The 16611-nt window shown below is 32.3% G+C and overlaps 1 protein-coding gene across 1 annotated transcript; it reads right to left on the minus strand.

Moving 5' to 3' along the window:
* Positions 1 to 1298: 1298 nt before the first annotated feature.
* wg (wingless) lies at positions 1299 to 11593 on the minus strand. The gene is made up of 4 exons (XM_067287515.1): positions 11437 to 11593; positions 8688 to 8962; positions 3181 to 3446; positions 1299 to 2216 (listed from the first exon to the last, which is right to left on the minus strand). Exons 1-4 carry the CDS (start codon positions 11532 to 11534, stop codon positions 1734 to 1736), a joined length of 1122 nt encoding a protein of 373 aa, XP_067143616.1. The 5' UTR covers positions 11535 to 11593; the 3' UTR covers positions 1299 to 1733.
* Between the last annotated feature and the right edge of the window lie 5018 nt (positions 11594 to 16611).

Here is a 16611-nt window from a genome sequence, read left to right on the forward strand (position 1 = left end):
ATTTTTCGCTTCTGGAGTAGCCATAGGCAATATCATACAAAAGAAGTGAAGATATTTCATCTCGAATTTGGAATAGTAGACATTGCATAATAGTAAAGTTCATCATTTTCTCCAACTAATTAGTTAACCAATGAAAAGAGCAGACAGGAAATAGGTGTGGAATCTAATTACAGATCCTCGTCGTAGACACCTGAAGAAGTGTAAGGCAGACCACCCAGCATGGTCAGGCCGTAGGCTTACCTGTTCCGACGTCTATCATGTACTATCGACAAGACGATTGCGCTGCAACACACTAGCATTTATCGTTCCTGCCTTGGCGTACCAAAGACAGTCATATGTCTTCATTTGTGACCGTCAGCTTAAACACGGCTTGTAATTATACCTGTGCATGTGGGAGGCCTTATCGACGTGGGAAGATTTTTCGCTTTTTTTCTATCCTCTTCTCTGGTTGGGTGACTTAATTCCCAATCTTGCTTTCTCCTCCTTTAATTACGAAAGATTCAATTATTTTATAACAGTCATTTCTGATTTGCTATTTTTTTTAATACTACGCTTGATGTTAAGCTTGAATGATACGCTCGCTTAGTTTAATTATAATAAAGCGAAATATTCTTTTCTTCGACTGATAAGTTGTGTTATCGGTATGTGTATATTCTCCAGGTATTATTAAGTAACTCTTAAGATAGCTTAATATATCTTTAACAGGTTCTATATCTTTAAAATTTCAGAGACAATTACTCGGTATGTAAATAAGTTAGTTTGGTAACACCTCCATTTTGAGGCCCTGTTACGTTATTATGATTGTTTAGTATGCAAGAAACGAACTGGGATTATTAACATGTCTAGACAATCCTGGCACAATTTTTTTCTTTTCAGTTTTTTCCTCTTTCTTTCTATTTATTTATAAGTAATGTCATTTGCGTGAAATCAAAGAATTTTAATTGGTCAGAAGGCTTTTACCATTTGAAGGTACGTAATTATATATATGAGGGTGACTTGAGGATTATGCTGTTTTTTCGTTTATAGATATTATAATGTTGATAGTTGATACATTTTTTTTAAAAAATTTAACTAAAGTAGTTTATTTTTTTCAATTTAATCTTTTAATTAGATTCTTAAAAAAGATTATTAACGAAGAATTGCAAAAATGTAGGAAGTAAGGATGCTTTTTTAATGACTTTTAAACTGATTTTTATAAGAGCATGCAAATCTAATTGCTTGCTTATAAATTATTAAAGACACAAAATATTATAATACGTTTTTATTCATCGCATTAATAATATAATTATGGACATAATTTAAATATTTTTTTATTCATTTGCACGTTCTTAAAATCATATATAAAAGAAGGATAAAATCCATTTAAATAAGTCACAGAAAAATTTCACAACCAGCTATAATAATTGAGAAATTAAATATTGCAAATCAGATTTTTAGTGTTACTTTTTCATATATATAGAAACGATATTAGTTTTAATACTATCTGTTATAGTAATAATTAAGTCTCCATTTCAACATGTTGAGTCTATTTACATTTGAATCATATATACAATATGGACGTATCTTACAGATTTCGATAAAATATACAATAAAATCTATGATTTCAGTTCTAAAATTCTCTTTTAGAGAGAAGTCTTAATTGTTGCAATGGTATTTTTTTTTTCTTTGGTATAAAAAGTCGTCTAAAGTTACCAAATGCAAAATTGTTCCTTATGTACATAATCAATAATCACTTATAAACAAATATGAAGTGTCTTTTTGACTTTGCAGATCTTGCATTTGACTTCACAGCACCAGTGAAAAGTGCAGTTGCACCTTTCGAACTCTTCTCTAACGTCAGTTTTGTATCCACGTCCACAACACATTAAATCACAGCCGTCTACTCCTATAGAAGTATCGTTGCACTGTCTGTTCTTGGTGCCTATCACTCCTAATTTTAGATTTGGTACACAGAAATCTGGAGATGTTTCGATGTATACTAAATCTTTTACAGACGGTGTCTTATGATTGGGATTATATGGCTTTAAATGAAAACGGTATTTTCGCTTGTAGTTTCCCTGGTTATTTACCAGTACACGAGAAGCACCATCGAATCTATCTTTTAAGTTGTTACCGATATCTCTGAAAGTGGGCAAACGTATCCAACACGTTTTCACTGTACAGCTTCCAGACATACCGTGGCATTTGCACTCTCTTCTCATGTCGGTGGAGACGTGCTGTGGAAGAAAAAATATTATTAATAAACATATATAAGCTTATGGAGAGTTTAAAAGATGGATTCCGTAATGCTTACAGTCACTTCAGAAGCTACTTTGTATAATAGGGCTATAAATTCTACAAATTTCTTATGTTTAAACGTGCGATCAATAATACATGAGTAACATCTGACGTATCTGCGGGCGATAACTGATATACGACGTATTTGCAGAAAGTTAAATTACGTTTGAATAAATAAAATAATTTCAAAATGTTTTATTGATTGTCTTTCACTCTTTTTTCACGTTTAATGTACGGAATATTAATTAATTCTTCTTCTTTTTTTTACTCTAGCAAGATACACCTGTTACGAAAGAAGTTAAAATCAAACTAAACTAGAAAATTAAGTTTCGTGTTGAAAAAGTGAACATTATCTCGGAGTTGTGTCGTCTGTTTTTATCCTGTACAGTTTGACACGTTGTGGCCCGAGGCACTTACTATCTATTACTGTCCAATGCTCGGTGGCCTGTTTCCTGATGGAAGAGCTGATAATGTACTCTGTAGATTTAATTTGTAAGCCGACCAACTGATGTAGACTACATCACTGACACTCTGATAGCTCTATTTTCTAGTATTAACAACTTACTAACTGTAACCTTAATGTTGGCTTTACGGTTTGTCGAGCGTGCTGTTTTATTTTAACTAGAGTATTTTATCTTTTTAAAAACTTCTTTCTATATTTTTGTAAAGTATACATAATAATCTAACACGCTCTTTTAGAAAAGAAAATGCTTGACCGAATTTGGACTCTTTCTAATTATGATTGTTTTCTGATGTTGAGTTATTGGGTGTTCCCCTGAGAAAGGGACGATGAAGACTTTCAAAAAAACATACTCAAACAGATCACCTAGCCGAATTGATATCCCGCAGAGGAGCTGTCATCCACATTTTCTAGATGAAGCAGCTTATTTCTTATATACTTACTACTCTTCCAGCTTCGTTATTGTGAAGGTTCATGATAAATCGTGGGTCACGACCCCGCTCGGCAGCGTCCACAAACATTCGAGCAAAGTTGTAGCCGAACTCCATGTTGTCACTGCATCCACCCCAGTCCCAGTCGGTACCGCTTGGACCTCTGTTTCTATAGTCGCATGTACAAGTCTCGATTATACCTTCACTGCATGCTCTAGCTACCGAATGTGCTACCCCCGCACTGGTAAGGGCGTAGACGAATGCCGTTTCACGACAGCCTAATTAAAAGAAAGGAAAAACAAAAAAAAAAAAATACGTTAGTTAAAGACAACACATACTACTATAGTATTATTGAATCTCGAGATTAGTCCGAATGAAGACCACTAGAGGGAGAAGTGTTGCAGTCGGGGGTGAGCAATTCCCGGCTGCTTCGCCCTTGAACCACACAAGATGACAAATGTGCCATGACCTAAGCCTTACATTATTAACGGAGACGAAGGTTTTAACACGACGAGTCCGGCATTCTGTAACAATCGTGACCCATACCTCGGTATGCGGACTTTCTGCGCATGTCTGCCGAACACCACGGGGGTAAGATGGATACCGTCAACGAATGCGGTAACATCAAACCAGAAGAAGCTCTGTTTCGATAAAGTGTGATAAATACGACCACATCAATACTCTAACTGTTATTTATATCTTTACGTCTTCATCTGTTATTATTTAGAAACGAATTTAACCTTTTAAGAGGGACGACAACCTCGCTCGGTGTTTGAGGAACTATAACTAGATTTACAGTTAAAAATACACTCTAATTATGTTAATCACAGAATTCTGCTTTTACCCAAACATCATTATTTTTAAAAGCATTTTTAATTGAATATAATTTTAGAAGACTCTACAGGGGACATTCATTAAACCACGAGTTTCTAGCTATCACTTTGAATTAAAAAAAAATTACTTTACGGATTTTAAAATGCGTACATCCAATTAAAAATTATTATTATTATTATTATTATTAGGCTGGGACTACCTGTGCAACCGCATGAGTCACAATTGAATCCACCAATCATCTCCTGATAATATAATTAGCATTGTACGTATATCATTTGAGGTGGGTGCAGTCTCCCACCGACAATAATTTACGAGATGGCTGCCTCTTTCTTCTAGACGTTCACGTGATCAAAGGGTATCGTGTAACCCACCATTGCTTTTCATTACCATAATTCGTGCCATTAACAGATCTTCAAGCATTCATTTATGATGTTATTTGTTGAACACCCACATAGCATCATATTTTGTACTTGTCTTCACCACTCGGCAGCTGAAGCCACATATAGAGTAATCAATGCGATACCTGGGTAGCACACTGATTTTCTCATGGTATGCTAATAACATTCTTTTCATTGGTTTGTCATACTCAGTGTGAGCTGAATAATTTAACTTTATACGTTAAATAACTCCTGCTTTATTAAGCATTAATTGGAAAAACATTCTTTTACGATTTTTCGTCTTGGTCCACGCTTGGTCCACGAAAAGATTGAATCATTTATCTGAAAACCTGTATGAAGTTCATCTTAAATTAAATAAAACCTTATTACTTATCGTATTAACCTTTAAAATTTTAAATCGATTGATTAATTCATTAATAAATTATCTTTATTTGTTGATCAGCACGCTAACCGCTAACTTTAAAAATAAAAATGTTTACTATTTAAGTAATAAGAAACTACTGAAAGATATTAAAATAAATAAGAAATGTTAATGAATTTAATAAAAACACAAAATTAAATTCGATTAGAAAATAAATAATATCGTGAAGCCATTAAATTTTAGTATTAATTTTAAGAATACAGGAAAATAAAAAGAAAATACAAGCAATTAAAATCAAATAAACGATCGTATAAGCTAATTTAAAAGATTAACATCATTATATTATATAGTAAATTATATAAAACAGACTAAAATAAATATATTAGCCGAAACGTTTCGAAACGAGGAAATTCGTATAATTTATATCTTAAATACTTCAATGTTTAAGTCTATATAACTGTATATATATTAAGAATTCGGATGAAAATTAATAGAATTTAGAATATTTTACTCTCTTAACAACTGATTTCGTAAATGTATTATTCAATTAAACGTTATATTATATACATATAAAATAATGGCATAAATTATAAAAAATAAACTGAGATCACTTTATATTATATAGGCCTACGGTAATAATAATAAATTTTATATTAACAAGATGATAAAGGTTAAGGAAAAAAAGAATAAATTATTATTAATTATTATTATTATTCAATGAAATATTTAGGTTTAAGTACTAATTAATATTTTATTTTTTAGACAATTTATAAATGATTAAATAATTTAAAATTGATTTAATATGTAGAACGAAGCGTTGTGAATATTTTCAGAGGTAACCTCGAAATTCATGACAATAAATTATATATTATACTGGTTTTTAGAGTATTTACCTCAGGATTTTTTAAATTGATTATTGGAATATTCCTAGTTTTTTTGTGTAGTAGTTGAGTTAATTTATTATAATGTTATAGGATGCACAGATTCGATTTTCAATCATGATGCGACCACCTGTTCGACAACACACACGCCTCTTTAACTGCATATAACTCGCAGTTAATAAAAAATAAACAAAATAAAAAAAAACTTTAGATTATCTTTATGTAAATTTATTCTTATAGATAGAAGAGCATAAGCTAACGTTATAAAAGTTTTATCAGCCCGACAAAAACTATAACATGCTTAGCCTAAGTTTAAATCCGTAGCATACATGCACTATTAGTTTATCATACAATGGACTATAAAGTTTTATTACTGCAAAGTTTGTAATGTTACATTATGTAAAATTAAATAGTTAAGTTAAAATAGGCCTATAGGCATTACGTTTAAGAATGCCAATGTAATTAAAAAATTGTTTTTTGAGACGAGAATCGCGTACACGATTTCAGATAAGCTGTACCAAGACTGGCTTTTTTTATAAGCCTTAGTGAACATTAATAGGGCCTGTATGGAGAGAATTTAATTTATTAAACAGAGATTATTACGTATTTATAGGGTATCTGTCAAACTGATTTTTCACTTGATAGTTTGCCATCGTAAGACTTCTACGGAAATAATATAATTAAAAAAATGTACTGTGTTCTTCTGCCATTCTTAGATCGTTATTAAATTCGTAGATTTATAAAATCTTATTTAGTTTTTATGCTACGATTATTAAAATTAAGCTTAAACGTTGCTTAATTAAGGCTTAAATCTCGCAAATCTGCTAATAGCTTATCTATATTAATAAACATTTGCTCCATTTCGGAAATGTGTTTGAAGGTAAGTTATTCAGTTATATCATTTTTAGATTAAAATAGTACAATATATTAAATTCATGTCGCTCGTAAGATGGATAAATGGGAGCAATATTAATTTCTCTCACTCATAATCTTAAAAATTCATTAAAATATGAAAACTACATCGTTATTTTTTGCATTAATTTCTCTACTAATTTTTATTTTATTTTCAATTTAGTTAAATTTATGAATAATTTCTCCATTAATGGAAACAAATTTTAGAAAAATTTAATTTCTCTTTAAATTAATAATAGTGGCATATATAAACAGGGCCGTCGAGAGGAGGAAGCTGAGGATTTTTCCTCGGGCCCGAAGAGAACTTAGGGATCCGTAGTGGTTCCTACCCCTATAAATTAATGTATGTAATTTTTAGTAACATAAAATAAAATTTTTAAGGTTGTTTTTGTTAATAAAATAAACACGTTTTACGTATTTCATTTGCTCAAAAAAGTAAGAAAGAAAAGGCTAAAGAGCCCAATAAGAGGAAAAAAGGGCCCGTTCTCTCGACGGTCCTGTAAAAAACAAATTCTCAAAAGTTTTAAAAATATCAATTAATAATCTTTCGATAAATTAAAACCATTTCTATTTAACAAAAAATAACATGGTTCAAATTACTGTATTTATTAATTCATTATTGTTGAGCACGTTGTATCGAAGTTTTAGATATATAATCATTAAATATTTAATATTTTTTATAATTATATTATTGTTACTAAGTAGAATAAATAAGTCATTAGTAATTCTTGTGGATTAGAAAGTTGTTACACTGTAACAACTTATCCAGAACAAAATACCAACCCGTCCTACAATAGTTTTTCTAATTCTAAAATTAAATCTAGCTTCACGTCTTTGATATTTTCATTTATTTTTAATTAATATTCTTATCCTTTAAATATATCTGTTCTACATGTCAGCAGTTTTAATATCACCGTTGAACTATAATCATATATATAGCCTATATGTATGGTTTTTTAACTCAGCGAAGATCCACAAATACAGCGGATGTTAATGCGGATGCCATTTTTTGGAATTTTGCATCAATTTTTTAAAATAATTGCCAATTTTTGTTGATTTTTAATAGCCGAATATTGCAGATTATCTCTGTAACAATGAACTTCCTTTCTCCTAAACAGTAGATTTCTGTAGCAGTATTTTAAAGGGAAGTTTCGTGTTTGATCACAGCATCCATTTTAAGGATATTTTGGAAATTGCTGCAAACAGACGATTCCAAAATAAAATACGGTGCTTGTATATCATTTTTAAATGGCATAACAGATTCCACAACCTGTTAAAAAATAGGATCTATTTAGAAAAGAATAGTTAATTTGATTTTTATCATTGTATTGTCACAATCTATTAGATGCAGAGCATGATGATAAAGATGACACCAACAAGATTTCCTCTTCAGATATAGGACTAGTGGAGAGTTTAGGAACCGGCGTTAAACCAGGATCAGTCAAGGCCAGTTAGTTCTCGATTGAAACTAATCGGACTAAGTGACAGTGGAGAGATCTCCTGTCAGTGATTGTCTGTTGATAGACCTTTAGTACGTTGACACCGGAGATAGTTAGCCTTGGCAAAGTGTTTGTTATTACATGAGTGACCAGTGACAGTCTTCGCCCCGAGCACTAAAGTGGATATGTCACTGCATCCAGACACTTTATTGTCTACATCTCAGGTGTTCTACCGCAGGATATACGCTTAGTCCGTGATGCTATTTTCCGATATCATTCTGTCACAGACAAGCTTTTGGCTATTTCATCCCTTTAATCTTCATCAAGGTCTCGTAGGGATAATTGGTTAGGAGATGGATCCTCTCACTCTTTTTTTAATTTCTAGTAATGAAAATTCGTTTGTCGCGGGTCTTCGTATCCGCCTAAATCCGTCCTGGGTGCTTGAAAAAACAGAAAAAAATAATCAAGCGTGGTCTATATTTTATCTGCGAAACCGAAGATGATGTCCAAGCATCTTTGTATAGTTTATCATTAAAACCAATCTGAAATATCTATAGGTGTTATTAAAACAAGTAGAGCAACCGAGAATTGTAACACCCCAAAAAAGTAACGGATTCTCCGATGTTAGGTGGTAAATAAAAAAAAAAAGAAATTCCATTAGGGTAGACCTACTATTAAGACAGTTATTACTCACCTCTCTGGACTATTTTCCCAAAGACTGATTTTCCCAACATGTGGTCTGTTGTGGGACAATTCCATCTGCGATCACGAAATTGCTGTTTGCATTCGGCTATAGCCAGTTTCATACCTTTGGCTATTGCTAGTAGTGAACCGGGATTGGTGTGTAGTAATCGTCTCTGTTTTCTCCTCAGGGGTACGTTGATTGTAGGATAATCATTGGTTCGGATAGAGTTGGAATAATGGTTACCCACTACCAAGTTGGTAGGCTGTCCTGCGTGCACAATGTTCCTACATAAAATATACAGCTATTATTTTCAACAGATAAAATCACTAATATTACACTGGCTACCGGTAGTCTGGACTGTGTCAAAAACAGAAATTATCTCGACACCTTTCAATAATATTTCATTATTAATTTACAAAAGTAATTTAATTTATCTTGTCTGCTTCGGATTTCTTAAAAATTGATTAAATGATTAAATATTTTTTGTTTTTAAAGATATTTAAGGTTAATTAAAAACAATAAAAAATTATACACGAGCATTTCTTTTATCTTTGATAATAATAAATATTTAAAAATCTTACTTTTTTTAAAAATAAAATTCAAATTTCATGGATGATATTTATCAATTTAAATAATGTACGTAACAGGCCTAAACAATATCCTTATTCAGTTGAATTCGGCAGTAGCAATCGGTAAATAACGCGTATTTAGATTAAGATTTAAAGCAATTACGTGCAAATGATATAAACAATAGTATTTGAACTTTCGTAAATTTTTTAAACTTTTGATTAAAGTTAAAGTATATAATAAGACAATAAAACAGTAATAAACATAATAGGGTAAAAGTAGTAGTAATAATAGGGGTTTTATTGCCATAACGCCCACACCATCCTCCGAGCAAAATCAGGGAATTTTTCTAATTATATATACAAAAGTTTCTCATTTAAGTACTGACTAATATTTATTAATTAAGGCCTATTTATTTCGTTGATAGCTACCGTCAGCGGTAAATTTATTACGAACAAGATATCTGGAGTAAATTTTACCAGAAAATCTACTCACTTATAAGCATGTGTTGAATACTAAACAATAGAAAACAATTAGGTCGAGCAAAACTTTATTATAGTTCCATAAATATGAGTTTTATAGTCGTTATTCCATCTAGTTGTTTCTCAAGGTGACTGCCACATGCTAACACCAAATCTTTGTCTATACTTTTTATCAATTTTCCTGTTATATGTAGCTCTAAAAAGTACTACACAGTGCAGATTTATAGGAAATCCTTTCGGAAAAAATGTTCGTAGCTTTTACACAATTTTATTTCGCGCAAATTATTATTATTTACTTATTAATCGAGTATGAGTACGAAGAAAAGGTAGATTTTCGCGTATATTACAACTGTCATTCATTAAAACACGTTCAAAATCCCTCAAATTAACATAAATATATCCGACGTCGATCACGGATCGGTTAGTATATATTTATCCAATTGAAAATCTATAATAATAAGCAAATAGATCAATCAAACGTAAAAACTTCTAAAAGAAAATCGATTCTGATTGCACTTATAAATAAATTAATTGATTATTTTATATAATTTTAAAGGCCAAAATCATAATAATGCAGTATATAATTATTAATATCTTTCAGAGTATTTGAGTTGATTAACAGGTTGTTACTTAATGAAAAAAAAATTATCGGAAAATTAATCAATAGTAAAAATGTTTTTTAATCGATTAAATGTATAATAATATAAAGATAAAACGAATTTCATCGGTTTGATTTATATATAGGTCCTATAGTGAAAGAGACTGATCTAGTTTGGTCAGTGGTATTTCGATTGATAAAATTCGAATGAATATCAGCCTTAAAGATCGGATCATTGATTAATATCTGGTTATTTCTAATCATTTTTTCGACATTGGCATAATATAAGTTAATAAATGACCTGTTCCAATTTTATTCATTCGTGAATTATGCGAAAGAGAGAAAAACTGAAAGCATTACGAAACGATATATATCACTACCATTTAATATTTAGAACAGTTATATTTATCCTTTTTTTATTATTATTTAAAATAAAACATTTGATACCGTCTATTTGCTCTCATTGTATGTTCGAACTAATGCTACGTGTCCAGATTATAAACGATGGCATTATCCTTCTTCCATGGGCATAGTTATGTAGAAAATTATCAGGTCTACAGGACAATACGTTTTTTCCTGGTTAGGTATTTGTAAGTAGACGAAAATATGCCTGTTATATATTTAATTCATTAGGCGAGGTTATGTCAAGATATTATTTTCAACCACTCCAGTTACAATAAATGGAAGTAAATCGATACTCGGGACATACGTTTATAAATGAGTATTGGCAATGGAGTTTGATTGTTATAAAGAACATGAGTGCACTTATATCTCCTTAATAATCTGCTGCTATAGTCTTATACTGGTGGTTCCGTTTCTGTGCATTACTTAAACCCAGCAGCTGATAAAAGTCGTAGCAGTTTAGATGCGTTAAATGTTTTCCTGCTGTAAAAGTTGCTAGATAGGGAAGTCGGCCAAAACTGTCCAGGCCACCGTTTTCGATAACATAATGCCGTTTTAGAAGTTATGGCATCTCCAATGGACAAAACAGGCCCGTTTCGCTATAAAAAATCGGCGATTGGCAACGAGCTGTTAACTGCAGTTTAGGGAAGCGGCGCCGTTCAGGAAGCAATATCGGCGGGATACGTAAATAATAATAAAAAATACTTACCACCACTTGGAACCTCTCCCTCTACCTTTTGATCTCCTCTGTAGGGATGATTCTGTCGCGAGAATGATGATGAAGAGCACGGCTACACACCGCCTCATTGCTAGAGTCTACGACCACGTGTGCCGGCCTATACATACCTCCGTCACGTGACACAACCGTCTCCATGGCAGCACGTGCACACTCCGCCCCTTCTCCTAGTGACGTCACATAGTGCCAAGTAAAGTACGTGTAGCGGGAAGTCAAATTAAATCTCCAAAATGACACCGGATGAAGAAGTTAGGTGGCACGTCACTAGCAAATGGACACCCAGGAACTGATGAAAATTATAGGATTGTTGAGCTATTCCCTCCTACCTGGGCGGTCTAGCCGTGGGAATTTTTCTCACTTTCGATCTTTTTTTTAGTGCTCACCAGTGGGTGGATATGAGTTCCCCGAAAAGTAAGTAGGGGTTTATAATAAGCAACTACTCCCATAAATCTCCGCTTGTCACTCACCTGTTGAATGTTACCTATCGTGGCGCAGGTAAGCATATGGGATGAGCAGTTTTTCATCTTATTCTTATGAGAATAATCAACATTAATTGAGGGTTGCAGAAGGTACAAGCCCGACTCCTCTCGATCGGGAAAGACACGTCATTATGAGCTATGATGTATCATTACGCTACCATTAAAGTACCATTAACAGGGGAGGCGACATCCACTCAGATGGATATAAATGAAGTTGAAAAGTGAGGATATACACGCCTACTTTTTTCTATATATCGCGTGCGATTTGTCTTATCTGATTTTAGACTCGAAAATTAATTCGCTCGAGCATTTAATAAAAGCAATCTACCGTTCGACTTGTAAACGTCCTTCATAACATATTAATACGAAGGGAAAAAACAGATAATTGTTTATCATTCCACCTACGATCACGGAAGTCAGTGAGAAAGCGGTTAATCGGATCACGATCCAATAATTTAAACAATGAATAACGTTTGCGTTTTATGCAATTTTAAACGATTTTTTTCGCACTTCGGGCAGGTTTTTAAACATCGACACTGGACAAAACACTTTGATTAATTGCTAAGTCTTTTTATTGTCCAGAGAATATCAATTCTAACCTAATTAATTTGTCTACATGTCTACTGGCGGTGTAAAGCGCACGTTTTCCAAACAGAAACAATTCATTTGTTTTATTTTTTTCTTGTTTACGTTACAGTTATTAAAATTACAGTTTAAAAATACTTTTCCCCACAAGCCGAAAACACGCGTAAAACAAGAGGACAAGTAAATAAATTAAAGAGTTTGAGAAAGAGTTCGTGTTACACGTTATGTTTAAACAGAGAGAGAGAGTTTGATCGTATGGTGTCGACTATTTTTGGATTAATTGCCAAAAAGAAAAGATCATTACTACGCAACGTTTTGTTAATGGGATAGAACCAAAAATGATCACACGCACAGTTGGTCAAGGTCGAACACATTCGTCAATGATCGGATTGTCTGGACGATGTCGCTCGATCTGTTTGACTGTCATCCTTGTTCCTTCAGACAAGGAAGCGCTTGTTGAAAACTATTGATTAAGTGCTTTCTTACTACATTGTTCCTCGTCCGTTTAAATAAATGTTTGATGGTTTTATTGTCCGGAAGAGTTCATTATAAACTAGTTTTAATTACCTTTTATTGTGAGAGTATTGAAACACTGTTTATGAGAATTCTAAAACAAAATGAAATAAGCTCTATAATTGTTTATTAAGTTAAAATAATACATAGAATACTATCGATTATTACAATTAAAGAAAATAAGAAGTTTCCCCCCCCAAATATTAAAACAATTAATTTTATATTTATAGAAATTTGACTTTCAAATGTATATTTGCTTTTTTTTCGAACTTGACCCGACTCGTAATCATACCCTTAAAGTATAGATTAACGTAACTATTAGATTATATATACTTAAATGCAATTACATTAAGCAACATTTTCTTACGTCCTCTATATTGAATATGCTATACGATCGAAAAATCTTACCTCGGGTTCATCCACATATGCAACATGAATTACAAAACTCCACTAATGACATTGTCCATTGGGCGGATCTATGCTATAGGCCACCCAAGTTTAATCGTGTTCTGTGCGAACTTGACCCTACTGTATGCCCCGAGGGGTTTTTGTTAAACACGTGACGCGGTCAGTCCGACACATTGTCCTTGGTCACTCACCTAAACTCGCACATTCAAAACACACACACACACACACACTGCCTCAGTGTGGTTAATAATGGACATAGTTAATTACGAGATTAATGAAATTTTTTTTTGCACACGTAGAATTATAAAATAGTTTACTTTTTGTATGATAATATTCTATAAAAATTACTGTAACGAAGACATCTGTGTGTACTTAACAGGCTTACGTATCAATCGATTAACTTACGAATTTAAGAATAAAATTCTCGATAATTAATAAGATTTATTTGATAAATAGTTTAATTTGATGTATTTTATGTTTACTCTGTTTATGAATCCCGAATACGTGATGTGAGATTGGATATATAAATTATCTCAACCCCTCAGTAACGTGCTATCCTGCATGACCCGTGAACTATCCACTATTGCCACAAATATGGCGTCGACTGCAGAGAATTTAAGTTGATATACAAGTGCAATAAATATATATAAAATTTTTAAGATTCTAGAGTTTAATTGATTAAAAGATAAGAAATATTCATTAAAATTCCGATAATAAATTTCAAAAACTATAATTAACTTAATACTGGAATTTTATTCGTTAATAGAAACTGTTAGAATGATAATGTACCTTTGAAAATTTACCGAGAATAATATGATTCATCTCTTAATTATGAAAATCTGATCTTCAAAAGTCTGTTCTGCTCATTGTCCTTAGGGAATAATAAGACAATTACGAAGAAAATATATAGTCTATTCGTACATATCCGTTTACCGAAAAGCTTAAGTCTACTGATTGTAAGGATCGTATGTTCAATATTAATTTCAACAAGTAACTTATGGCTAACTAGTTTATTTTCGAAAGCCAATGTTATGAATGACCTTTAACCTAAGTTATCTTAATTGTTATCTGAAACCGTTTAAATATATACTGTGTAGGATTGTATGTCTAAACTGTTTATAAAGTACACAGACTAATTTTTATACGAGTTTTTATAACCGACTTACGCTTTGGATTTTTTTTTAAGAATTGTTTTAGCTTATTAATTTAATATTCGATGAATTATATACTGTATTATGGCGCTTTACAGTATAAAATTAATAAAAAGATCGTTATGTATGGCCTGTATAAGTCTTTATATATTATTATCGTTTAAACAGCTCAGATAATATCAACATCATTTTTAACTTGTTGACTACTTTAATTCGTTTGATTGATAATTGATTTAAAGGCATTTCGCGTGTTTTCTACACTGGTAATAATATTGAAAGATTTTCGTTATCAATTCATTAAAATTTCCACATACGAGTATATAATAACTAAAAATTAATAGTTAAATACACACTTTATTAACAAAATATAATGATTTTAACATAAATCGCCCATTCTCGGGCCCATTGAAGTCATAGGCATAGTCCAAGAATGGGCTACACCTATGATTTTAATGGTACGGAAATTAAGAATACTTACAATAAAAATTGTAATTGAAAAACAACCGATTCGATTTTAATCTATTGTTTTATTGTAATATACCTTTAAACTTCCAAACAATCTATTATTATCTACATTTTATTCGCAGAAAACAATTAAATATTCACTCATAAAAAATTCTAAGAATTATCTAATTTTATTTTGAAATCTCGGGGAAAAAACGATCTCAATTAGGCGTTTTCTCGCCAACACCTCGAATTTCACTGTCAACAACAGGCCCCAGGGGATGCCACACACGGTGACTTGACGAGAACGATAGGAGGCCTAATGATACTCCGGTTGTAACCATTTACTTATTTGCATGCACGAATTAATAATAGATTAAATGATAACAGAATATAAGCGGATAATAGATATATTTTGTGCGTAGATTTCTACTGCAACGGAATAATTTCCAGTACCGACCGACCCGGTCGGTACTGGAAATTATTTACGTATTTTCATGGCCGATTTCACGAAAATGCTAAAAGAATTTCGGTGTAAATAATTAGTGTTTAATGCAGATACGTGTCCTTAAACACAACTTTACTCTACGTTTCACTCGCGAGTATAAAGCATGTTCTTGCTCCGTTTTTATACCCCGTGTAGTCTGACAGCACATTAATTTTATAATAGAAGAGATTGAATTAAAAGATAATAGACTAGATTACATTATGGATGTGTAGAGAACGACACTCAAAAATACAGTTTCGAAAGAGAAAAATGCCGGCATACAAATTTCGGTCGGGGTCACGTTATTAATAACTCGAATTTATTTTAAAATTCTTGACTTAAATTTGGATTAGGTAAGCGAAGGGAGGGAGGGGAAAAAAATAATCCGAAATCCATTGTGTGTTTAAGGACAAGTTTTATGACGAATTGAGACACGTTGACATGTAGCCTAAGCTCGGTTGTTTTAAGCTTAGCGTGGGAACCAAAGTAGTATCGTGACGTTATCAGGTCTACTGTAGACAATACCAGAGTAACGTTGCTAGAAAATGCGACATGGCTTCCAGTCATTCGACGTCAGATTGCTATCTTCGTATTCAACTAACTCGGTGTCAAAGGTTCGCGTACGATTGTGAAGCTGACGACGGGGAATGCATTGATACCGACGATTATACTCTACCAGATTCCTATCCCTCCATTTTTTTCCAGCTTTTCCTCCTCCTTTCTACCCGCACGGGATCGTTATTGGATTTTTTGCCGATGCAGTTGATACACTAGGAATGCTTTCCATATCGATATTACGAAACTGCTTTTTCCTTAAAAGATACTTCGTTTAATAATGCACGGCGTATTCTATTTCGCTGCATTAGGTAAGCTTCTTCTTCTCATTTTTTTTTCTTTTCTTAGTTTAATAGATTATAGACGTAAATATCCTGTCGTATATCAGTTTGGGTTAAAAATATCCCAGCTATTCAACTATACGTTCTTGGCTGCTTTTGATTCTTCCTTATTAATATGTTTGATTGGTATCTTTGATGTACTGTACTGCTAGAATCTATTGAAGACACTTACGCGATAAATACCT

The sequence above is a fragment of the Centruroides vittatus genome, unplaced genomic scaffold (assembly GCF_030686945.1).
Source record: "Centruroides vittatus isolate TY-2023 unplaced genomic scaffold, ASM3068694v2 scaffold_520, whole genome shotgun sequence".
Lineage (NCBI taxonomy): Eukaryota > Metazoa > Arthropoda > Arachnida > Scorpiones > Buthidae > Centruroides > Centruroides vittatus.

What these genes read in the sequence shown, in the direction of transcription:
- wg (XM_067287515.1), bottom strand. Translation starts at nt 11,534, where the DNA reads ATGAGGCGGTGTGTAGCCGTGCTCTTCATCATCATTCTCGCGACAGAA. An exon ending in TGGGAAAATAGTCCAGAGAG is followed by an intron (nt 3,447 to 8,687) that starts GTGAGTAATAAC and finishes TCTTTTAATTAG; the next exon opens with GCTGTCGTGAAACGGCATTC. An exon ending in ATAACGAAGCTGGAAGAGTA is followed by an intron (nt 2,217 to 3,180) that starts GTAAGTATATAA and finishes TTTCTTCCACAG; the next exon opens with CACGTCTCCACCGACATGAG.